The 27,493-nt window shown below is 46.4% G+C and overlaps 1 protein-coding gene across 1 annotated transcript in view; it reads left to right on the plus strand.

Moving 5' to 3' along the window:
* The first annotated feature begins 482 nt into the window (after positions 1-482).
* The window catches only part of LOC141108844 (uncharacterized), a 69,577-nt gene continuing 42,566 nt past the window's right edge, over positions 483-27,493 (plus strand). The window contains exons 1-5 of the mRNA XM_073600807.1: positions 483-882; positions 9,623-10,146; positions 18,536-18,597; positions 19,411-19,513; positions 20,032-20,117. Coding sequence (XP_073456908.1) covers positions 9,760-10,146; positions 18,536-18,597; positions 19,411-19,513; positions 20,032-20,117 — 638 coding nt within the window. The 5' untranslated portion in view covers positions 483-882; positions 9,623-9,759. The remainder of the gene's footprint in view (positions 883-9,622; positions 10,147-18,535; positions 18,598-19,410; positions 19,514-20,031; positions 20,118-27,493) is intronic.

Raw genomic sequence — 27,493 nt, forward strand, 5'->3', positions numbered from 1 at the left:
TTTCCTGGAGGGGGGACACCCCATAGACTTCCCTGGAGGGAGGACACCCCATAGACATCACTAGAGGGGGACACCCCATAGACTTCCCTGGAAGGGGGGCAGCCCATAGACTTCCCTGGAGGGGGGACACCCCATAGACTTCCCTGGAAGGGGGACACCCCATAGACTTCCCTGGAGGGGGGAGACCCATAGACTTCCCTGGAGGGGGACATCCCATATACTTCCCTGGAGGGGGGACACCCCATAGACTTCCCTGGAAGGGGGACACCCCATAGACTTCCCTGGAGGGGGACACCCCGTAGACTTCTTCCCTGGAGGGGGGGACACCCATAGACTTCTTCCCTGGAGGGGGACACCCCATAGACTTCTTCCCTGGAGGGGGGACACCCCATAGAATTCTTCCCTGGAGGGGGGGACACCCCATAGACTTCTTCCCTGGAGAGGGGGACACCCCCATAGACTTCTTCCCTGGAGGGGGGGACACCCCATAGACCTTTTCCCTGGAGTGGGGACACCCCATAGACATCCCTGGAGGGGGGACACCTGATCAGGACTAAGAGAGGACTAGTGACCCCCAACCTGTCCTGGACATATACTAAAAGAGAGAACTGGGGTCACCTTACCTGAACATTTGCTGGAAGAGAGCATTGGGGACCCCCAACTTGGACATATACGGAAAGAAACTACTGGGGACTCCTGACCTGAGGACTGGGAACCCAACCTGGACATTTCCTGAAAGAAAGAATTGGAACACCAAACCGGAAACTTTACTAAAAAAGAGGACCGGAGACACCAAACCTGGATATATACAGAAATAAACTATTGGGGTCACCCAACCTGGAGAATCAGTGACAGGAAGGACCACCCAGCCTGGACTGACAGGTACTCTTTGGTGGGGACATCAGAATACACAGACTGCAGATATCCCCAGTATAGTGATAAGGAGGACATCATATGAGTAATCAGGTGATCTCTGATCTCTGTGCCCCCCCCACTGATCTCTGTGCCCCCCCACTGATCTCTGTGCCCCCCCTCACTGATCTCTGATCTCTGTGCCCCCCCCCCACTGATCTCTGTGCCCCCCTCACTGATCTCTGCCCCCCCTCACTGATCTCTGTTGCCCCCTCACTGATTTCTGTCCCTCCCCCCACTGATCTCTGCACCCCCCTCACAGACCTCTGTCCCCCCCTCACTGATCTCTGCCCCCCCACTGATCTCTGTTGCCCCCCACTGATCTCTGTTGCCCCCCCACTGATCTCTGTTGCCCCCTCACTGATCTCTGCCCCCCCCCCCACTGATCTCTGCCCCCCTCACTGATCTCTGCCCCCCCCCACTGATCTCTGCCCCCCTCACTGATCTCTGCCCCCCTCACTGATCTCTGACCCCCTCACTGATCTCTGACCCCCTCACTGATCTCTGTCCCTCCCCCCACTGATCTCTGCCCCCCCCTCACTGATCTCTGTCCCTCCCTCACTGATCTCTGCCCCCCTCACTGATCTCTGACCCCCTCACTGATCTCTGTCCCCCCCCTCACTGATCTCTGACCCCCTCACTGATCTCTGTCCCTCCCCCCACTGATCTCTGCCCCCCTCACTGATCTCTGCCCCCCTCACTGATCTCTGACCCCCTCACTGATCTCTGTCCCCCCCTCACTGATCTCTGTCCCCCCCTCACTGATCTCTGTCCCCCCCTCACTGATCTCTGCACCCCTCACTGATCTCTGCACCCCTCACTGATCTCTGTCCCCCCCTCACTGATCTCTGTCCCCCCCTCACTGATCTCTGTCCCCCCCTCACTGATCTCTGCACCCCTCACTGATCTCTGCACCCCTCACTGATCTCTGCACCCCTCACTGATCTCTACACCCCTCACTGATCTTTGTCCCCCCTCACTGATCTCTGTTGCCCCCCTCACTGATCTCTGTCCCTCCCCCCACTGATTTCTGCCCCCCTCACTGATCTCTGTCCCCCCCCTCACTGATCTCTGTCCCCCCTCACTGATCTCTGTCCCCCCTCACTGATCTTTGTCCCCCCCTCACTGATCTCTGCCCCCCTCACTGATCTCTGTTGCCCCCCCTCACTGATTTCTGTCCCTCCCCCCACTGATCTCTGCCCCCCTCACTGATCTCTGCCCCCCACTGATCTCTTTTGCCCCCCTCACTGATCTCCCCCCCTATTTATTATTTATAGTCCTTATTAGATCCGGGGACCATTGTCAGAAGGTGATGGGAAAATAGAGGTGATTATCATTTAATTTGATGAATTGTTTCCTATTAAATGATCAGATTGATCTGTGTGTGTGGTCACAATTAGAGAGCCCTGACTGAATAAGTGTCCCCAATGGAAGATTCCCCTTCTGTTCCTGTTCTGGTGACAACTCAGAATGTTGTATGGAATTTGCTTGGTGAACTCACATAGATTATTCCAAGTCAATCCTTCATACAAGAATCAAATCGATTGTTTCTGATCGATGAGACAAATAATTGTCTGTGTGTCAAAGTACCGATCATAAGAGCGATTGATTAAATGATTACTTCTAATAGCTGATTTGTGATTGACCAGTGATATTTAATATCATTATTTTGAGATGATCACAAGCTGCTGAACAATATTTCAATTGATGGGGAATCTCTTGTTGGCGATCAATCACAATCGTGTGCGATTACCATAAGAGGGGGACCCCCCCCCCCTCCCCCCCATAGAGACCTTCTCCCAGAAAATTCCAGAATTCTCTCCCAATAGAAGGAGGTTTTGGCCTTAGCAGTGACAGCTCCTCTCTGATTGGTGGGGACAGAAGTTTTGATATTGTATATAAAATGAGTTGCAGCCAATCACAGGTCAGTGTCTGAGCCCCAGAATATTTATATAGAGTCCTCAATTTACACCAAGCTTTTATACATTCACATCAGTCCCTGCCCCCAGGAGCTTACACTCTAATGTCCCCATCTCACACATATTAGGAAATATTTAGACAGGAGACAGTTATCCTCCCAGTATGTCTTTGTAGTGTGGGAGGAAAATGGAGCAACCGGCAGAAACCCAACACAGACATGCAAACTCCATGCAGACATTGTCCTGACCAGGACCCCAGTGCTGCAAGAAGCCCTGACCCCTAGAGATAGGATCCCCCTAAAGGGAAGGAGTGTGATCACAGGAGAAACTTTGTATCAGATCATCAGAGAGACAAAAGGTACTGCCATGTATGAAGATAGATTGGGGGGCACCTGAGATTTGGGGTACAGACGGACACATTGGTTACCCTCCGGAGTGATGGCTGGGAATCCTTCCTCCAGCAGATGATGGTAGAGGCTGAGGAGTGAAGTGCTAGCTCTGGGGGTGCCCCTCTCATGGAGATGTATAGAGAGATTGAGATCTGGGGGTGCCTATCCCATGGAGATGTATAGAGAGATGGAGATCTGGAGGTGTCCATCCCATGGAGATGTATAGAGAGATGGAGATCTGGAGGTGCCAATCCTATGGAGATGTAGAGAGACGGAGATCTGGAGGTGTCCATTCCCATGGAGATGTAGAGAGACGGAGATCTGGGGGTGTCCATCCATGGAGATGTATAGAGATGGAGATCTGGGGTGCCCATGCCATGGAGATGTAGAAAGGTTGAGATCTGGGGGTGCCCATCCCATGGAGTTGTAGAGAGATGGAGATCAGGGGGTGCCCATCCCATGGAGATGTATAGAGAGATTGAGATCTGGGGATGCCAACCCCATGGAGATGTATAGAGAGATGGAGATCTGGGGGTGTCAATCCCATGGAGATGTAGAGAGATGCAGATCTGGGGGTGCCCATCCCATGGAGATGTAGAGGGATTGAGATCTGGAGGTGCCCATCCCATGGAGATGTAGAGAGATGGAGATCTGGGGGTGCCCATCCCATGGAGATGTATAGAGAGATGGAGATCTGGGGGTGCCCATGCCATGGAGATGTATAGAGAGATGGAGATCTGGGGGTGCCCATCCATGGAGATGTATAGAAAGTTTGAGATCTGGCGGTTCCCATCCCATGGAGACTTATAAAGAGATGGAGATCTGGGGTGCCCATCCCATGGAGATGTAGAGAGATGGAGATCTGGGGGTGCCCATCCCATGGAGATGTATAGAGATGGAGAATCTGGGGGTGCCCATCCCATGGAGATGTAGAGAGATGGAGATCTGGGGGTGCCCATCCCATGATGAAGGATGATATTAAATGATGAGGGGTTATAAAGAATGATGAAGGGTGATAGTAAATGATGAAGGATGATAATAAATGATGAAGGATGATAACAAATGATGAAGGATGATAACAAATGATGAAGGGTGATAGTGAATGATGAAGGGTGATGATAAATCATGAAGGGTGATGATAAATGCTGAAGGATGATAGTAAATGATGAAGGGTGATGATAAATAATGAAGGATGATGATTAATGATGAAGGATAATAATAAATGATGAAGGGTGATAGTAAATGATGAAAGGTGATGATAAATGACGAAGGGTGATGATAAATGATGAAGAATGATAATAAATGATGAAGGGTGATGATAAATGATGAAGGATGATGACGAAGGATGATAATAAATGATGGGTGATAATAAATGATGAAGAATGATAATAAATTATGAAGGATGATGATAAATGATGAAGGATGATGATGAAGGATGATAATAAATGATGAAGGAAGATAATAAATGATGAAGGGTGATGATAAATGATGAAGGATGATAATAAATGATGAAGGATGATGATAAATGATGAAGGATGATGGTGAAGGATGATAATAAATGATGAAGGATGATAATAAATGATGAAGGGTGATGATAAATGATGAAGGGTGATGATAAATGATGAAGGGTGATGATAAATGATGAAGGATGATGATAAATGATGAAGGATGATAATAAATGATGAAGGATGATGATAAATGATGAAGGATGATGGTGAAGGATGATAATTAATGATGAAGGGTGATAATAAATGATGAAGGGTGATAATAAATGATGAAGGGTGATGATAAATGATGAAGGGTTATAATAAATGATGAAGGGTGATGATAAATGATGAAGGGTGATGATAAATGATGAAGGATAATAATAAATGATGAAGGATGATATTAAATGATGAAGGATGATAATAAATGATGAAGGATGATGATAAATGATGAAGGATGATGATAAATGATGAAGGGGTGTCTTTATGGTCATAGGGGGGTCTGTGTGGTCATAGGGGGGTCTGTGTGGGTCACAAGGGGGTCTGTGTGGTCATGGGGGGTCTGTGTGGTCATAGGGGGTCTTTGTGGTCATAGGGGGTCTGTGTGGTCATAGAGGGGTCTGTGCGATCATAGGGGGGTCTGTGTGATTACAGGGGGTCTGTGTGGTCATAGAGGGGTCTATGTGGTCATAGGGGGGTCTGTGTGGTCATAGGAGGTCTTTGTGGTCATAGGGGGGTGGTCTTAGTGGTCATAGGTGGGTCTGTGTGGTCATAGGGGGGTCTGTGTGGTCATAGGGCGGTCTGAGTGGTCATAGGGGGGGCTGTGTGGTCATAGAGGGGTCTGTGTGGTCATAGGGGGGTCTGTGTGGTCATAGGGGGTCTGTGTGGTCATAGGGGGGTCTGTGTGGTCATAGGGGGGTCTCTGTGGTTATACTGGGTCTGTGTGGTCATAGAGGGTATGCGTGGTCATAGGGGGGTCTGTGTGATCATAGGGGGGGTCTGTGTGATCATAGGGGGGTCTGTGTGATCATAGGGAGGTCTGTGTGATCATGGGGGGTCTGTGTGGTCATAGGGGGGTCATTGTGGTCATAGGGGGGTCTCTGTGGTTATACTGGGTCTGTGTGGTCATAGAGGGGTCTGTGTGGTCATAGGAGGGTCTGTGGGGTCATGTGGGAGTCTGTGTGGTCATAAGGGGTCTTTGCGGTCATAGGGGTGTCTGTGTGGTCATAGGGGGGTCTGTAGGGTTATATGGGGGGTCTGTGTGATCATAGGGGGGTCTGTGGGGTCATAGGGGGGTCTGTGTGGTCATGGGGGGTCTGTGTGGTCATAGGGGGGTCTGTGTGATCACAGGGGGTCTGTGGGGGTCATATGGGGGATCTGTGTGGGTCATAGGGGGGTCATTGTGGTCATAGGGGGGTCTGTGGGGTCATATGGGGGGTCTGTGTGGTCATAGGGGGGTCTGTGTGATCATAGGGGGGTCTGTGGGGTCATATGGGGGGGTCTGTGTGGTCATAGGGGGTCTGTGGTCATAGGGGGTCTGTGTGGTCATAGGGGGGTCATTGTGGTCATAGGGGGGTCTGTATGGTCATAGGGGGGTCATTGTGGTCATAGGTGGGTCTGTGGGGTCATATGGGGGGTCTGTGTGGTCATAGTGGGGTCTGTGTGATCATAGGGGGGTCATTGTGGTCATAGGGGGGGTCTGTGGGGTCATATGGGGGGTCTGTGTGGTCATAGGTCGGGGTCAATTGTGGGTCATAGGGGGGTCTGTGGGGTCATATGGGGGGTCTGTGTGGTCATAGGGGGGTCTGTGTGGTCATAGGGGGGTCATTGTGGTCATAGGGGGTCTGTGTGGTCATAGGGGGGTCATTGTGGTCATAGGGGGGTCTGTATGGTCATGGGGGGGTCATTGTGGTCATAGGTGGGTCTGTGGGGTCATATGGGGGGTCTGTGTGGTCATAGTGGGGTCTGTGTGATCATAGGGGGTCATTGTGGTCATAGGGGGTCTGTGGGGTCATATGGGGGGTCTGTGTGGTCATAGGGGGTCATTGTGGTCATAGGGGGGTCTGTGGGGTCATATGGGGGGGTCTGTGTGGTCATAGGGGGGTCTGTGTGGTCATAGGGGGGTCTGTGTGGTCATAGGGGGGTCATTGTGGTCATAGGGGGTCTGTGTGGTCATAGGGGGGTCATTGTGGTCATAGGGGGGTCTGTATGGTCATAGGGGGGTCATTGTGGTCATAGGTGGGTCTGTGGGGTCATATGGGGGGTCTGTGTGGTCATAGTGGGGTCTGTGTGATCATAGGGGGGTCATTGTGGTCATAGGGGGGTCTGTGGGGTCATATGGGGGGTCTGTGTGGTCATAGGGGGGTCATTGTGGTCATAGGGGGGTCTGTATGGTCATAGGGGGGTCATTGTGGTCATAGGGGGGTCTGTATGAGGTCATAGAGGGGGGTCATTGTGGGTCATAGGGGGGTCTGTATGGTCATAGGGGGGTCATTGTGGTCATAGGGGGGGTCTGTGGGGTCATATGGGGGGTCTGTGTGGTCATAGGGGGGTCTGTGGGGTCATAGGGGGGGTCTGTGGGGTCATATGGGGGGTCTGTGTGGTCATAGGGGGGTCTGTGGGGTCATAGGGGGGGTCTGTGGGGTCATATGGGGGGTCTGTGTGATCACAGGGGGTCTGTGTGGTCATAGGGGGGTCTGTGGGGTCATAGGGGGGGTCTGTGGGGTCATATGGGGGTCTGTGTTGTCATAGGGGGGTCATTGTGGTCATAGGGGGGTCTGTATGGTCATAGAGGGGGGGTCATTGTGGTCATAGGGGGGTCTGTATGGTCATAGGGGGGTCATTGTGGTCATAGGGGGGGGTCTGTGGGGTCATATGGGGGTCTGTGTGGTCATAGGGGGGTCTGTGTGGTCATAGGGGGGTCATTGTGGTCATAGGGAAGTCTGTGCACAGCAGGGAGCGTGTTTATTCTGAGTTGATCGAATGTTGCAGATGTTCAGGGCAGGGTGTGATAAGGATGATATGTGGAGATGATCAGTCAGTAAAATGTTTGTTGCTTTAATGATAATCATCTGTGTGATGTAGATGAAGAGAACATTCTGGAACACATGGACAGGGGATGACGGAGTCATTACTGAAAATAAAATCCTTAGAAGTAGATTTCACCCAATTACTATAATCCCATCCAACCTCTAATAGTCCATTCCACCATTGTGGTGACATAGAGGGGTAACGTGCGGTTCTGCCGCTCCTTAGTCTGAATGACCCTCACATGTCGATTTCAATCTTTGAAAATCAGCAGCTTTTATTAATATAATCCCCGGTGATCCCGCCATCAAAGTCACTTCCTGTTACAGGGTGACAACGCTCTGTCCCCGTCCCCCAATTATTCTCCTGTGTTGTCACCTCATCACATGGAGACTACTAGTGGCCTTCCTCAGCCCACATGACACGAACACGATCCTCTGGTGTCACCGTCAGGAAACCCCCCCTGAGAAACATCATCACTGGAGTGTATGGAGACAGGTAGTGGCTGCAAAGAGGCTGCAGGAGATCAGCAGCACTGAGATGGAACAAAGAGCTTTGAAGGTTGGGGGTGGGGGGGGTAGGCAGCTCTGAAGGTTGGGCGGCAGCTGTGAAGGTTAGGGGGGTGGTCAGCTGTGAAGGTGGGGGGTGGGCAGCTGTGAAAGTTGGGGGGGGGGTAAGCAGCTGCTGTGATGGTTGAGGGGGGGAGACAACTGTGAAGGTTGGGGGGCAGCTGTGAAGGTTGGGGGGGTAGGCAGCTGTAAAGGTTGGGGGGTGGGCAGCTGTGAAGGTGGGGGGTGGGCAGCTGTGAAAGTTGAGGGAGGGGAGACAGCTGTGAAGGTTGGGGGGGGTAGGTATGTACTAAGCTTGGTGTAGGGGAAGGCAGCTGTGAAGATTGGGGGGTAGGCAGCTGTAAAGGTCGGGGGTGGGGGGGTAGGCAGCTGTAGAGGTTGGGGGGGGGAATAGACAGCTGTGAAGGTTGGGGGGGTGAGAGGGTAGCAGCTGTGAAGGTTGGGGGGGGGGGTAGGCAGCTGTGAAGGTTGGGTGGTGGCCAGCTGTAGAGGTCGGGGGGGTATGTTCTAAGCTTGATGTGGGGAAAGGCAGCTGTGAAGGTTGGGGGGGGGGGGGGGGGTAGGCAGCTGTGAAGGTTGGGGGGGTAGGTATGTACTAAGCTTGGTGTAGGGGAAGGCAGCTGTAAAGGTTGGGGGGGGGGGTAGGTATGTACTAAGCTTGGTGTAGGGGAAGGCAGCTGTGAAGGTTGGGGGGGGTGGGGGGTAGGCAGCTGTGAAGGTTGGGGGGTGGGAGGGTAGGCAGCTGTGAAGGTTGGGGGGTGGGAGGGTAGGCAGCTGTAAAGGTTGGGGGGTAGGTATGTACTAAGCTTGGTGTGGGGGAAGGCAGCTGTGAAGGTTGGGGGGGGGGGGCAGGCAGCTGTAAAAGTTGGGAGGGGGTAGGTATGTACTAAGCTTGGTGTAGGGGAAGGCAGCTGTGAAGGTTGGGGGGGGGGGTGGGGGCGTAGGCAGCTGTGAAGGTTGGGGGGGGTGGGGGGTAGGCAGCTGTAAAGGTTGGGGGGGGTGGGGGGGCAGGCAGCTGTGAAGGTTGGGGGGGGGGGTGGGGGCGTAGGCAGCTGTGAAGGTTGGGGGGGGTGGGGGGGCAGGCAGCTGTGAAGGTTGGGGGGGGTGGGGGGGCAGGCAGCTGTGAAGGTTGGGGGGGGTGGTAGGCAGCTGTGAAGGTTGGGGGGGGGGGTAGGCAGCTGTTAAGGTTGGGGGGGGTAGGTATGTACTAAGCTTGGTGTAGGGGAAGGCAGCCTTCAGCACCCAATTATGGCTCAGGTGAGGACAGACAATGGTGGATATTTCATGTTGGAATTCCTGTGGTTTCTCTCTTGTTCTGACAGCTGTTCTCGGGGATCGCAGAGGATCGCACGCCGCAGCGCTCAGGTTCAATCAGCCATGGGAAGCTTCTGCTGAGACTCTGCTGGTTATTATTTCCATCCTGAAGGACACAAAAGGGGATCTCCGGACCCTATAAGAGATGCTGATCAACACAAATATGGGTTCAAAAGACAGCGGCAGCATCTGCCAGTCGCCTGCTGTCCACTACAACCACTTCCCAATGTCTCCTGAAATTCCAGCTCCCCCACCCCCTCCTCCTCCTATCCACACACTTTCTGAGCCCCCCGGGAGCCCCATTCCAAGGCTTGACCCAAAGAGACGCCTGAGGAGCTTTAACTGGGAGGCCATTCCAATGGAGAGAGTGAAGGGGAGGTCCAGTCTATGGAGCTCGGAGACATTCCATGGAGATCTGCAGATTGACACCGGGACCATGGAGGAGCTGTTTGGGAAACATGAAGAGGAGATTCCACCAAGGACCTATAATCCACGAAGATCGATTTCAGGGGGGGACCTTCCTGTGAATAAGGTAAGGCAAGACCAATCTTATTATTATGAGTATTCTATATAACATATATACAGAATATACACTATATTACCAAAAGTATTGGGACGCCTGCCTTTACACACACATGAACTTTAATGACATCCCAGTCTTAGTCCGGAGGGTTCAATATTGAGTTGGCTCCACCCTTTGCAGATATAACAGCTTCACCTCTTCTGGGAAGGCCGTCCACAAGGTTTAGGAGGATGTCTATGGGAATGTTTGACCATTCTTCCAGAAGAGCATTTGTGAAGTCAGGCACTGATGTTGGACGCAATTCTCAGTTAAAATAACACCGTGCCGTATCGCAAAAAATAGCCCTGTCATAAACTGGGTAAATCTTCCAGAGCTCAAGTGGTTAAAAAGCCGTCCTTTAGCTCCAGTCAGTGACTTTGTCTAGGCTGACATGATGTCATCAGTCTGCTGCAGGCAGGAGGAAGTATTTCCTCAGTATCCCCTCCCCCAGTGATCACACTGTACATTGTAACTTTGTAGAAGGAGGAGGAGTCATTTCCTCAGTCTCCCCTCCCCCAGTGATCAGACTGTACATTGTAACTTTGTAGAAGGAGGAGGAGTCATTTCCTCAGTCTCCCCTCCCCCAATGATCAGACTGTACATTGTAACTTTGTAGAAGGAGGAGGAAGCATTTCCTCAATCATCACACCTGATCATTACACCTGACCATCACACCTGACCACCGTACCGGACCATCACACCTGATCATCACACCTGACCATCACACCGGACCACCATACCGGACCATCACTCCTGACCATTGTACCTGACCATCACACCTGATCACCGTACCGGACCATCACACCTGACCATTGTACCTGACCATCGTACCTGATCATCACACCTGACTATCGTACCTGACCGTCACACCTGACCATTGTACCTAACCACCGTACCGGACCATCACACCTGACCATTGTACCTGACCATCACACCCGATCACAGTACTGGACCATCACACATGACCATCTTACCTGTCCATCACACCTGATCATCGTACCTAACCATCACACCTGATCACAGTACCGGACCATCACACCTGACCATCTTACCTGACCATCACACCTGACCATCACACCTGACCATCGTACCTGACCATCGTACCTGACCATCGTACCTGACCATCGTACCTGACTATCGTACCTGACTATCGTACCTGACCATCATACCTGACCATTGTACCTGACCATCGTACCTGATCATCACACCAGACTATCGTACCTGACCATCACACCTGATCACTGTACCGGACCATCACACCTGACCATTGTACATGACCATCACACCTGACCATCTTACCTGACTATCACAGTTGACCATCACACCGGACCATCACACCTGACCATCTTAGCTGACTATCACTGTTGACCATCGCACCTGACCATCGCACCTGACCATCGTACCTGACCATTGTACCTGACCGCCGTACCTGATCATCACACCTGACTATCGTACCTGACCGTCACACCTGACCATTGTACCTGACCATCACACCCGATCACAGTACTGGACCATCACACATGACCATCGTACCTGTCCATCACACCTGATCATCGTACCTAACCATCACACCTTATCACAGTACCGGACCATCACACCTGACCATCTTACCTGACCATCACACCTGACCATCACACCTAACCATCGTAACTGACCATCGTACCTGACTATCGTACCTGACCATCATACCTGACCATTGTACCTGACCATCGTACCTGACCATCGTACCTGATCATCACACCAGACTATCGTACCTGACCATCACACCTGATCACTGTACCGGACCATCACACCTAACCATCACACCTGACCATTGTACATGACCATCTTACCTGACCATCTTACCTGACCATCTTACCTGACTATCACAGCTGACCATCACACCGGACCATCACACCTGACCATCTTACCTGACTATCACTGCTGACCATCACACCTGACCATCGCACCTGACCATCATACCTGACCATTGTACCTAACCATCGTACCTGACCATTGTACCTGACCATCGTACCTGATCATCATACCTGACTATCGTACCTGACCGTCACACCTGACCATTGTACCTAACCACCGTACCGGACCATCACACCTGACCATTGTACCTGACCATCACACCCGATCACAGTACTGGACCATCACACATGACCATCGTACCTGTCCATCACACCTGATCATCGTACCTAACCATCACAGCTTATCACAGTACCGGACCATCACACCTGACATCTCACCTGACCATCGTACCTGACCATCGTACCTGACTATCGTACCTGACCATCATACCTGACCATCGTACGTGACCATCGTACCTGATCATCACACCTGACCATCGTACCTGACCATCGTACCTGACCATTACACCTGACCATCACACCTGATCACTGTGCCAGACCATCACACCTGATCACTGTGCCAGACCATCACACCTGACCATTGTACCTAACCATCACACCTGATCACAGTACCGGTCCGGACCATCACACCTGGCCATTGTACCTGACCATCGTACCTGACCATCGTACCTGACCATCGTACCTGACCATCATACCTGACCATTGTACCTGACCACCGTACCTGACCATCACACCTTATCACCGTACCAGACCTTCACACCTGACCATCGTACCTGACCATTACACTTGACCATCACACCTGTTCACTGTACGGGATCATTACACCTGACCATTGTACCTGACCACCATACCTGACCATCACACCTGATCATCACACCTTACCACCGTACCGGACCATCACACCTGACCATCACACCTGACCATCACACCTGATCACAGTACCGGACCATCACACTTGACCATCACACCTGACCATCGTACCTGACCATCGTACCTGACCATTTTACCTGACCATCACACTTGACCATCACACCTGATCACCGTCCCGGACCATTGTACCTGACCATTGTACCTGACCACCATACCTGACCAACACACCTGACCATCACACCTGACTATCGTACCCCTATGAGCTCATTGGATAAATTTTTATGTATTTGTATAAATGTACATTTACATGTTTATCCTCAGGATCATAATACTCACCCATGGTGGATACATTGTGTATATTCAGTGGGCTCTTCATGGTGAGTTCAGGAGTCTGTTCTGTGATTTGTTTTGTTGAACATCCCATTCAAAAACCATGGCCATTATTAAGGATTTGTCCTCCTCCCTACCATAGCCTTTAATGGGGAATTGCCTGACCCCCCCACCAATGTCCATTAATATGGATTTTCTTCATGGTTATGGCTACACCATCCTCCACACCTGGGTTGCAAATCAGGCCCCACGTTGGGCACCAAAAAAGAAAAGAGCTGGCTCTTAATTTGTGTTTCAATTCATCCCAAAGGTGTTCAGGAGGACCATGGTCGAGGCTTTGTGCAGGAAACTTAAATTGGGCATTCCATACCAAAATCCTGGGCATTAATGTACAGTTGTCATACCTACCATGGTAATTAATATGGAGTCTCTGCCTTCCCCCTACAATGGACAGTAATACTGAGTTGCACCCCCCCCCCCCCATTTCTGGCAATAACATCCCCCACTCTTCTGGGAAGGTTTTCCACAAGATTTCTGAGGGTATCTGTGGGAATTGATGAGAAGACCCAACTCACCATCGGCACGCCAATTTATCCCAAAGGTGTTCAGTAGGGATGAGGTCAGAGCTCTGTGCAGGACACTCAAGTTCCTCCACCCATCACATCAATATGAGCGTTTTGGGCATCCGATTCCAACACCATTGTCATTGTTATGGATTTGCCCTCTTTTGTAGTTATGACATCTTCCACTCTTATGGGGAGATGTTGGAAGGTGTCTGTGGGAATTTGTGCCCATTTGTGAGGTCAGGTACTGATGATGGATAAGAAGGTCTGGCTCTCATGTTGGGTCCCCTGTTGGACACAAAAAAAAAAGTTTGAGCTCACCATCGGCATCCAGTCTATTCCAAAGGTGATCAGTAGGTATGAGGTCAGGGCTCTGTACAGGACACTGAAGTTCCTCCACACCAAACTGGTCACACCATGTCTTTATAGGGCTGGCTCTGTACACAGGGGGTGGGGGTGGTGTTGGTGGCGGGGGCACAGTCATGGGGGAACAGAAAAAGGTCTTCACCAAACTGTTACCACAAGGCTGGAAGAGCACAATTGTCTACAATGTCTTTGTATGATAGAGGATTACCGGGACCTTTCACTAAGCACACCTCTACTCTATCATATGGAGGGGGGCTCACATACGTCTGGCCGTATAGTGGTAGATGTGATGGTCGGGGGGGGGGGGGTCACATACTTTTGGCCATATGGTGTCTCTGTGTAGCGGTCTATATTCATTCTTTGGATGGATCCCAGTGACTTGGATCTTAGTTGAAGTGTCCACTTCAATAATAAGAAAGAGATGGCGATGGTGCACAGACCTTCCTTTCATACAGAAGTATATTTAGTCCTCGGTGGAGACACCAAATTTTAGTTGATGACGGCAGACCGGGAACAAGTGTGACCATAAAATGTGAACCTTATTCAGGGACGGCCAGCTGTTCATACACAACGCTTTACAATGGTGTCTGCCATTCCTCTGCTGACAGTGTGGTCCGCTATCTATAGAGAACAGACAGGAGACGGGTCCAGGATGGGAAGGATTGGTCGGTCTTTTATATTGGTTTAGTGAAAGAGTAGAGAATGTATGTCCTCTACAACCCGTGTACAGTATAGAGGAGTGATACATTGTATAACATTGTACCCTTGTTGGTGGACTCCATGTATGTCCTCTACAACCCGTGTACAGTACAGAGGAGTGATACATTGTATAACATTGTACCCTTGTTGGTGGACTCCATGTATGTCCTCTACAACCCGTGTACAGTACAGAGGAGTGATACATTGTATAACATTGTACCCTTGTTGGTGGACTCCATGTATGTCCTCTACAACCCGTGTACAGTACAGAGGAGTGATACATTGTATAACATTGTACCCTTGTTGGTGGACTCCATGTATGTCCTCTACAACCCGTGTACAGTATAGAGGAGTGATACATTGTATAACATTGTACCCTTGTTGGTGGACTCCATGTATGTCCTCTACAACCCGTGTACAGTACAGAGGAGTGATACATTGTATAACATTGTACCCTTGTTGGTGGACTCCATGTATATCCTCTACAACCCGTGTACAGTATAGAGGAGTGATACATTGTATAACATTGTACCCTTGTTGGTGGACTCCATGTATATCCTCTACAACCCGTGTACAGTACAGAGGAGTGATACATTGTATAACATTGTACCCTTGTTGGTGGACTCCATGTATATCCTCTACAACCCGTGTACAGTACAGAGGAGTGATACATTGTATAACACAGTACCCTTGTTGGTGGACTCCATGTATATCCTCTACAACCCGTGTACAGTATAGAGGAGTGATACATTGTATAACATTGTACCCTTGTTGGTGGACTCCATGTATGTCCTCTACAACCCGTGTACAGTACAGAGGAGTGATACATTGTATAACATTGTACCCTTGTTGGTGGACTCCATGTATGTCCTCTACAACCCGTGTACAGTACAGAGGAGTGATACATTGTATAACATTGTACCCTTGTTGGTGGACTCCATGTATGTCCTCTACAACCCATGTACAGTACAGAGGAGTGATACATTGTATAACATTGTACCCTTGTTGGTCGACTCCATGTATGTCCTCTACAACCCGTGTACAGTATAGAGGAGTGATACATTGTATAACATTGTACCCTTGTTGGTGGACTCCATGTATGTCCTCTACAACCCGTGTACAGTATAGAGGAGTGATACATTGTATAACATTGTACCCTTGTTGGTGGACTCCATGTATATCTTCTACAACCCGTGTACAGTACAGAGGAGTGATACATTGTATAACAATGTACCCTTGTTGGTGGACTCCATGTATGTCCTCTACAACCCGTGTACAGTACAGAGGAGTGATACATTGTATAACATTGTACCCTTGTTGGTGGACTCCATGTATATCTTCTACAACCCGTGTACAGTACAGAGGAGTGATACATTGTATAACATTGTACCCTTGTTGGTCGACTCCATGTATGTCCTCTACAACCCGTGTACAGTATAGAGGAGTGATACATTGTATAACAATGTACCCTTGTTGGTGGACTCCATGTATGTCCTCTACAACCCGTGTACAGTATAGAAGAGTGATACATTGTATAATCGTATCCTTGTGACACTACAATGTAATCATATGAATATATACACTGCAAAACTATGCAAAAGTCTTAGGCAGGTGTGATGCTGTGAATGAAGAAAGCTTCCAGACCTCATGAAAAAAATGGAAAGTAAATGAAGAGAAATCCGATCAATATTTGGGGTGCCCCCCCCCCCCCCTTTGCCTTCTTCTAGGTAGAATTGCACACAGTTGGTGAAGGAACTCGGCAGATAGGTGGTTCTATGACAGGTAGGTGGTTCTATGACAGGTAGGTGGTTCTATGACAGGTAGGTGGATCTATGACAGGTAGGTGGTTCTATGACAGGTAGGTAAATCTATGGCAGGTAGGTGGTTCTATGACAGGTAGGTAGTTCTATGGCAGGTAGGTTGTTCTATGGCAGGTAGGTTGTTCTAGGACAGGTAGGTTGTTCTATGACAGGTAGGTGGTTCTATGGCAGGTAGGTGGTTCTATGACAGGTAGGTAGGTATATACATTAGTACATAAGGCCCGCCATGTATACAATTTTCAGCCCCCCCGTAGACGATGCGCACTTATTGGAGGTCTCAGGTCTGTTTAGGTTGTAAGAGATTTTAGTAAATAACCTCCTAATCCCATAGAGACAGTAATGATAGACTGCACTGTGCCATGCCACACGTGGCACACCCTCTGCCCGTCGCTGCCACAGCATTCCTCCACAGTGATGTCATCGGGGACTTTCCCCATTACCGGGTTATTATTTACAGGAAGACTTGCAGCTGTAATTGTAGAGAAAGGGGGTTCTACAAAGTATTGACTCCGGGGGGCGCCATACAAATGCCCCCCCCCACACTTTTCACATATTTATTTGTATCATTTATCATTTTCCTTCCACTTCACAATTATGTGACACTTTGTGTTGGTCTATCACATAAAATCCCAATAAAATACATTTACGTTTTTGGTTGTAACAAAATGTGGAAAAGTTCAAGGGGTATGAATACTTTTTCAAGGCACTCTATGTGAGATTGGTAAGAGGTGGAGGGTGTCAGTGACTGGTGAACCCCAATATGTCTGGTATTGGTTAGAGATTGGTGAGAGGTGGAGGGTGTCAGTGACTGGTGAACCCCAATATGTCTGGTATTGGTTGGAGATTGGTGAGAGGTGGAGGGTGTCAGTGACTGGTGAACCCCAATATGTCTGGTATTGGTTGGAGATTGGTGAAAGGTGGAGGGTGCCAGTGACTGGTGAACCCCAATGTCTGGTATTGGTTGGAGATTGGTAAGAGGTGGAGGGTGTCAGTGTCTGGTGAACCCCAATATGTCTGGTATTGGTTGGAGATTGGTGAGAGGTGGAGGGTGTCAGTGACTGGTGAACCCCAATATGTCTGGTATTGGTTAGAGATTGGTGGTAGGTGGAGGGTGTCAGTGACTGGTGAACCCCAATATGTCTGGTATTGGTTAGAGATTGGTGAGAGGTGGAGGGTGTCAGTGACTGGTGAACCCCAATATGTCTGGTATTGGTTAGAGATTGGTGGGAGGTGGAGGGTGTCAGTGACTGGTGAACCCCAATATGTCTGGTATTGGTTGGAGATTGGTGAGAGGTGGAGGGTGTCAGTGACTGGTGAACCCCAATATGTCTGGTATTGGTTGGAGATTGGTGAAAGGTGGAGGGTACCAGTGACTGGTGAACCCCAATGTCTGGTATTGGTTGGAGATTGGTGAGAGGCGGAGGGTGTCAGTGACTGGTGAACCCCCAATATGTCTGGTATTGGTTGGAGATTGGTGAAAGGTGGAGGGTGTCAGTGACTGGTGAACCCCGATATGTCTGGTATTGGTTGGAGAGGTGGAGGGACATGCAGGGTGTCAGTGAACGGTCTGATATTGGAGTCATGGAGGAAGAAGGTGACAAGTCCCGGCAGTGATGGCGGATGTTGCGCGGTGTGAAGTGTGCGGGTGGTACGTTCCGCCTGGTGGAGATGGAAGGGGCCCCTCCATTGTTTGCTCCTGTGTTCCTCTTTAGGGCTCGGCTCCCCATACACTCCTTTGTTGGGGATGAATGGCGAGTTGTATGAGGACAGGCAGGCTGGAACATGCGGGATGGGGGGGGGGATGGGGGGCGGCTCAGGTGGGACTCTCTTTCATGTCTCATCGTTTCCTCTACAGGTGTTCCTCCTCGACTCCCGCAGAAGTATGAACATCAGCATCCTTCTCCGACAGTTTAAAAGGTAACCCCGACCTGACCACGGGATCCTGGGGACGTAAAGTAGATGGAAATCTATTGTTTGCTCTGTGCTCCGTGTATCATGAACAGGTGCTGAGTTTACAATAAGAAACAAATCCTCTTTTTTTCTTCTTTGTTACATCTCAGTGCTGCTGATCTCCTGCAGCCTCTTTGCAGCCACTTCCTGTCTCCATACACTCCAGCGATGTCCCCATGGCATTTCTCAGGGCGGGTTCCCTGATGGTGACACAAGAGGAACATATCTGTGTCATGTGTGCTGAAAGGGCCTCTTGTAGTCTTCTTTAGAAGTCCATGTGATGTGGTGACAACACAGGAGCACAATTGGGAGACAGGGACAGAGCGTTGTCACCCTATAACAGGAAGTTCCTAAACCAGGATCTCCATGGCGGGATTATTTTAATATAAGCTGCAGCAGACTAAGCCTAATGTATAACAAAGAAGGGAGGGCGCACCAGCCTTGCGTCTTACACATGCGGTATCTTTAATAATAGATATAAAGATGATTTTAATGAAAGCTCAGGGACAGGGGGTGTTGTCACCCTATAACAGGAAGTGGACCTCCATGGCGGATCACCGGGGACACCGGAGTGTTGTCAGGACGCCACACTAAGTCATATTGCTCAGACATTGTCCATCCAGAGCCCAGCTCAGTGCAGGTAAACAGGAAGTGGCTGAAAAGGGCCAGAGGAGATCAGCAAAATAAATAAATCTGGCAATTGTCCATGATACACAGTGCCAGAGCGGATTGATCGGTTTGGGTGTAGAAGTCATTGATCAGCGATGGTTTTCTCCGCAGATCTGCGGCACAGATAGTGGAAGATATCCGGAGGGGGAACGTGGAGGGGTACAGCTCCGAGAGACTCACCGAACTCACCAAACATCTCCCCGACAGAGACGAGGTGAGGAGACATTATATATATATATATACTGTATATACCAGGGAATTCAAATTTTCCACACTTCTTTATATTTAATAGAGTTGAGAAAAGTGAAAACTGTATGAAGACCCCCCATATTACACTGAGAGAGATCATTATATCTCCATCGTATCATCATCATCAATATATCATCAATATATCTCCATTGTTTTATCATCAATATATCATCAATATATCTCCATCGTATCATCATTATCATTATATCATCAATATATCATCAATATATCTTCAACGTATCATCATTATCATTATATCATCAATATATCTCCATCGTATCATCAATATATCATCAATATATCTCCATCGTATCATCAATATATCATCAATATACCATCAATATATCTCCACTGTATCATCATTATCATTATATCATCAATATATCATCATTATATCATCATTATATCTCCATCGTTTTATCATCAATATATCTCCATCGTATCATTGTATATTATATCATCTCCATCTTTCCTCTGCTCCAGGTCGAACGTCTGAGATCATTTCAGGGGGATCGGGGGAAGTTGAGTGAAGCCGACTTGTTCATGTTACTCCTGTTGAATGTTCCCAGGTATCTTATAGTATTAGAATTGTTACATTGTTATCATGGTTATATTATTGTGATAATTATATTGTTACATTGTTAGATCTTCCTCATTCTTTCCTTGGTTGAGGGTTGGAAGTGTGTACAATTATTCTGGGTTCCGCTCATTTTTACATTGGGGTCCATTAGGGTCTCTGCATTGCGGGACCGCGCACATTACTGCTGAGCTGAGTGTTCAGTATGTGATGGGGACTCTGATGGGGACACTGATGTAAGGGGGGACTCTGATGGGGACACTGATGTAAGGGGGAACTCAGATGGGGACACTGATGTAAGGGGGGACTCTGATGGGGACACTGATGTAAGGGGGAACTCAGATGGGGACACTGATGTAAGGGGGAACTCAGATGGGGACACTGATGTAAGGGGGGAACTCAGATGGGGACACTGATGTAAGGGGGGAACTCTGATGGGGACACTGATGTAAGGGGGAACTCTGATGGGGACACTGATGTAAGGGGGGAATTTAGATGGGGACACTGATGTAAGGGAGAACTCTGATGGGGACACTGATGTAAGGGGGAACTCTGATGGGGACACTGATGTAAGGGAGAACTCTGATGGGGACACTGATGTAAGGGGGAACTCAGATGGGGACACTGATGTAAGGGGGGAACTCAGATGGGGACACTGATGTAAGGGGGGAACTCAGATGGGGACACTGAAGTAAGGGGGGAACTCTGATGGGGACACTGATGTAAGGGGGGAACTCTGATGGGGACACTGATGTAAGGGGGAACTCAGATGGGGACACTGATGTAAGGGGGAACTCAGATGGGGACACTGATGTAAGGGGGAACTCGGATGGGGACACTGATGTAAGGGGGGACTCTGATGGGGACACTGATGTAAGGGGGGACTCAGATGGGGATACTGATGTAAGGGGGGAACTCAGATGGGGACACTGATGTAAGGGAGAACTCTGATGGGGATACTGATGTAAGGGGGGAACTCAGATGGGGACACTGATGTAAGGGGGACCTCTGATGGGGACACTGATGTAAGGGGGACCTCTGATGGGGACCCGGATGTAAGGAGGGGCTCTGACGGGGACCCGGATGTAAGGGGGGCTCTGATGGGGATCCGGATGTAAGGGGAGGCTCTGATGGGGATCTGGATGTAAGGGGAGGCTCTGATGGGAATCCGGATGTAAGAGGGGGCTCTGATGGGGACTTGGATGTAAGGGGGGGCTCTGATGGGGATCCAGATGTAAGGGGAGGCTCTGATGGGGATCCGGATGTAAGGGGGGGCTCTGATGGGGACCCGGATGTAAGGGGGGCTCTGATGGGGACCAGGATGAAGGGGGGACTCTGATGGGGACCCGGATGTAAGATGGGGACTCTGATGGGGACCCGGATGTAAGGGGGGCTCTGATGGGGACCCGGATGTAAGGGGGGCTCTGATGGGGGCCCAGATGTAAGGGGGGACTCCGATGGGGACCCGGATGAAGGGGGGACTCTGATGGGGACCTGGATGTAAGTGGGGACTCTGATGGGGACACTGATGTAAGGGGGACTCTGATGGGGACACTGATGTAAGGGGGACCTCTGATGGGGACACTGATGTAAGGGGGGGCTCTGATGGAGACCCGGATGTAAGGGGGGACTCTGATGGGGACCCGGATGTAAGGGGGGCTCTGATGGAGACCCGGATGTAAGGGGGGACTCTGATGGGGACCCGGATGTAAGGGGGGACTCTAATGGGGACCCGGATGTAAGGGGGACCTCTGATGGGGACACTGATGTAAGGGGGGATTCTGATGGGGACCCGGATGTAAGGGGGGACACTGATGGGGCCGGATGTAAGGGGGGACTCTAATGGGGACCCGGATGTAAGGGGGGACATTAATGGGCTGATGTTTATTTGGAATTTCTTTGCTTCATTATACTGAAGTTTTTCTCTGTTGCTGATTAGAAGGTTTTCATTCATTTATAAAACAGATTTTTTTGGCCTGAGAACATTTATAAAATAAATAATGTGGCCCTCGTAGTGAGAAGTTTGGGGCCCCCGGGGATCTCAGTGATGGGTGTATGAAATCCTGGCAGGACAATTCCTGTGATAGGAGGGAAGGTGATAAGTGGAGGACTCCTCCCTGATTGGAGGAAAGGAGTCCGGGAGAGGAAGGGTAATAAGTAGGGAGGAGCGGTCATGTAGACAATGACCCGGTGACTCCACATGTATATACAATGTCATTGTATAGTATAGTATAGGGGTATATAGTACAATGTATAGTATAGGGGTATATAGTACAATGTATAGTATAGGGGTATATAGTACAATGTATAGTATAGGGGTATATAGTACAATGTATAGTATAGGGGTATATAGTACAATGTATAGTATAGGGGTATATAGTACAATGTATAGTATAGGGGGTATATAGTACAATGTATAGTATAGGGGTATATAGTACAATGTATAGTATAGGGGTATATAGTACAATGTATAGTATAGGGGTATATAGTACAATGTATAGTATAGGGGTATATAGTACAATGTATAGTATAGGGGTATATAGTACAATGTATAGTATAGGGGTATATAGTACAATGTATAGTATAGGGGTGTATAGTACAATGTATAGTATAGGGGTATATAGTACAATGTATAGTATAGGGGGTATATAGTACAACGTATAGTATAGGGGTATATAGTACAACGTATAGTATAGGGGTGTATAGTACAACGTATAGTATAGGGGTATATAGTACAACGTATAGTATAGGGGTATATAGTACAATGTATAGTATAGGGGTATATAGTACAATGTATAGTATAGCGAGTATATACGTACAATGTATAGTATAGGGGTATATAGTACAATGTATAGTATAGGGGGTATATAGTACAATGTATAGTATAGGGGGTATATAGTACATGTATAGTATAGGGGGTATATAGTACAATGTATAGTATAGGGTATATAGTACAATGTATAGTATAGGGGTATATAGTACAATGTATAGTATAGGGGTATATAGTACAGTGTATAGTATAGGGGTATATAGCACAATGTATAGTATAGGGGTATATAGCACAGTGTATAGTTATAGGGGGTATATAGTACAATGTATAGTATAGGGGTATATAGTACAATGTATAGTATAGGGGTATATAGTACAATGTATAGTATAGGGGTATATAGCACAGTGTATAGTATAGGGGGTATATAGTACAATGTATAGTATAGGGGGTATATAGTACAATGTATAGTATAGGGGGTATATAGCACAATGTATAGTATAGGGGTGTATAGTACAATGTATAGTATAGGGGTATATAGTACAATGTATAGTATAGGGGTGTATAGTACAATGTATAGTATAGGGGTATATAGTACAATGTATAGTATAGGGGTATATAGTACAATGTATAGTATAGGGGTATATAGTACAATGTTATAGTATAGGGGTGTATAGTACAATGTATAGTATAGGGGTATATAGTACAATGTATAGTATAGGGGTGTATAGTACAATGTATAGTATAGGGGTATATAGTACGATGTATAGTATAGGGTATATAGTACAATGTATAGTATAGGGGTATATAGTACAACGTATAGTATAGGGGTGTATAGTACAATGTATAGTATAGGGTATATAGTACAACGTATAGTATAGGGGTATATAGTACAATGTATAGTATAGGGGTATATAGCACAATGTATAGTATAGGGGTATATAGCACAGTGTATAGTATAGGGGGTATATAGCACAATGTATAGTATAGGGGTATATAGTACAATGTATAGTATAGGGGTATATAGTACAATGTATAGTATAGGGGTATATAGTACAATGTATAGTATAGGGGTATATAGCACAGTGTATAGTATAGGGGGTATATAGTACAATGTATAGTATAGGGGGTATATAGTACAATGTATAGTATAGGGGTATATAGTACAATGTATAGTATAGGGGTATATAGTACAATGTATAGTATAGGGGTATATAGTACAATGTATAGTATAGGGGTATATAGTACAATGTATAGTATAGGGGTATATAGTACAATGTATAGTATAGGGTATATAGTACAATGTATAGTATAGGGGTGTATAGTACAACGTATAGTATAGGGGTGTATAGTACAATGTATAGTATAGGGGTATATAGTACAACGTATAGTATAGGGGTGTATAGTACAATGTATAGTATAGGGGTATATAGTACAATGTATAGTATAGGGGTATATAGTACAATGTATAGTATAGGGGGTATATAGTACAATGTATAGTATAGGGGTATATAGTACAATGTATAGTATAGGGGTATATAGTACAATGTATAGTATAGGGGTTATATAGTACAATGTATAGTATAGGGGGTATATAGTACAATGTATAGTATAGCGGTATATAGTACAATGTATAGTATAGGGGTATATAGTACAATGTATAGTATAGGGGGTATATAGTACAATGTATAGTATAGGGGTATATAGTACAATGTATAGTATAGGGGTATATAGTACAATGTATAGTATAGGGGTTGTATAGTACAATGTATAGTATAGGGGTATATAGTACAATGTATAGTATAGGGGTGTATAGTACAATGTATAGTATAGGGGTATATAGTACAATGTATAGTATAGGGGTATATAGTACAATGTATAGTATAGGGGTATATAGTACAATGTATAGTATAGGGGTATATAGTACAACGTATAGTATAGGGGTGTATAGTACAATGTATAGTATAGGGGTATAATAGTACAACGTATAGTATAGGGGTATATAGTACAATGTATAGTATAGGCGTATATAGCACAATGTATAGTATAGGGTTACACAGTGTATAGTATTGGGGGTATATAGCACATTGTATAGTATAGGGGTATATAGTACAATGTATAGTATAGGGGTATATAGTACAATGTATAGTAATAGGGGTAATATAGCACAGTGTATAGTATAGGGGTATATAGCACAATGTATAGTATAGGGGTGTATAGTACAATGTATAGTATAGGAGTATATAGTACAATGTATAGTATAGGGGTATATAGCACAGTGGTATAGTATAGGGGGTATATAGACAATGTATAGTATAGGGGGTATATAGTACAATGTATAGTATAGGGGTATATAGTACAATGTATAGTATAGGGGTATAAATAGTACAATGTATAGTATAGGGGTATATAGTACAATGTATAGTATAGGGGTATATAGTACAATGTATAGTATAGGGTATATAGTACAATGTATAGTATAGGGGGTATATAGTACAATGTATAGTATAGGGGTATATAGTACAATGTATAGTATAGGGGTATATAGTACAATGTATAGTATAGGGGTATATAGTACAATGTAATAGTATTGGGTATATAGTACAATGTATAGTATAGGGGTATATAGTACAATGTATAGTATAGGGGGTATATAGTACAATGTATAGTATAGGGGTATATAGTACAATGTATAGTATAGGGGTATATAGTACAATGTATAGTATAGGGTATATAGTACAATGTATAGTATAGGGGTATATAGTACAATGTATAGTATAGGGGTATATAGCACAGTGTATAGTATAGGGGGTATATAGCACAATGTATAGTATAGGGGTATATAGTACAATGTAATAGTATAGGGGTATATAGTACAATGTATAGTATAGGGGTATATAGTACAATGTATAGTATAGGGGTATATAGTACAATGTATAGTATAGGGGGTATATAGTACAATGTATAGTATAGGGGTATATAGTACAATGTATAGTATAGGGGTATATAGTACAATGTATAGTATAGGGGTATATAGTACAATGTATAGTATAGGGGTATATAGTACAATGTATAGTATAGGGGGTATATAGTACAATGTATAGTATAGGGGTATATAGTACAATGTATAGTATAGGGTATATAGTACAATGTATAGTATAGGGGTATATAGCACAGTGTATAGTATAGGGGGTATATAGCACAATGTATAGTATAGGGGGGTATATAGTACAATGTATAGTATAGGGTATATAGTACAATGCATAGTATAGGGGTATATAGTACACTGTATAGTATAGGGGGTATATAGTACAATGTATAGTAAAGAGGGTATATAGTACAATGTATAGTATAGGGGTATATAGTACAATGTATAGTATAGGGGTATATAGTACAATGTATAGTATAGGGGTATATAGTACAATGTATAGTATAGGGTATATAGTACAATGTATAGTACAGAGGGTATATAGTACAATGTATAGTATAGGGGTATGTAGTACAATGTATAGTACAGAGGGTATATAGTACAATGTATAGTATAGGGGGTATATAGTACAATGTATAGTATAGGGGGTATATAGTACAATGTATAGTACAGAGGGTATATAGTACAATGTATAGTATAGGGGTATATAGTACAATGTATAGTATAGGGGTATGTAGTACAATGTATAGTACAGAGGGTATATAGTACAATGTATAGTATAGGGGTATATAGACAATGTATAGTATAGGGGTATGTAGTACAATGTATAGTATAGGGGTATATAGTACAATGTATAGTATAGGGGTATATAGTACAATGTATAGTATAGGGGTATATAGTACAATGTATAGTATAGGGGTATATAGTACAATATATAGTATAGGGGTATATAGTACAATGTATAGTATAGGAGTATATAGTACAATGTATAGTATAGGGGTATATAGTACAATGTGTAGTACAGAGGGCATATAGTACAATGTATAGTATAGGGGTATATAGTACAATGTATAGTAAAGAGGGTATATAGTACAATGTATAGTATAGGGGTATATAGACAATGTATAGTATAGGGGTATATAGTACAATGTATAGTATAGGGGTATATAGTACAATGTATAGTATAGGGGTATATAGTACAATGTATAGTATAGGGGGTATATAGTACAACGTATAGTATAGGGGGTGTATAGTACAATGTATAGTATAGGGGTATATAGTACAATGTATAGTATAGGGGTATATAGTACAATGTATAGTATAGGGGTATATAGTACAATGTATAGTATAGGGGGTATATAGTACAATGTATAGTATAGGGGTATATAGTACAATGTATAGTATAGAGGGTATATAGTACAAGGTATAGTAATATGGGGTTATATAGTACAATGTATAGAAGTATATTGGGGTATGTAGTACAATGTATAGTATAGGGGTATATAGTACAATGTATAGTACAGAGGGTATATAGTACAATGTATAGTATAGGGGTATATTGTATAGTATAGGGGTATATAGTACAATGTATAGTATAGGGGTATATAGTACAATGTATAGTATAGAGGGTATATAGTACAATGTATAGTACAGAGGGTATATAGTACAATGT

The sequence above is a fragment of the Aquarana catesbeiana genome, linkage group LG09, assembly GCF_042186555.1.
Source record: "Aquarana catesbeiana isolate 2022-GZ linkage group LG09, ASM4218655v1, whole genome shotgun sequence".
Lineage (NCBI taxonomy): Eukaryota > Metazoa > Chordata > Amphibia > Anura > Ranidae > Aquarana > Aquarana catesbeiana.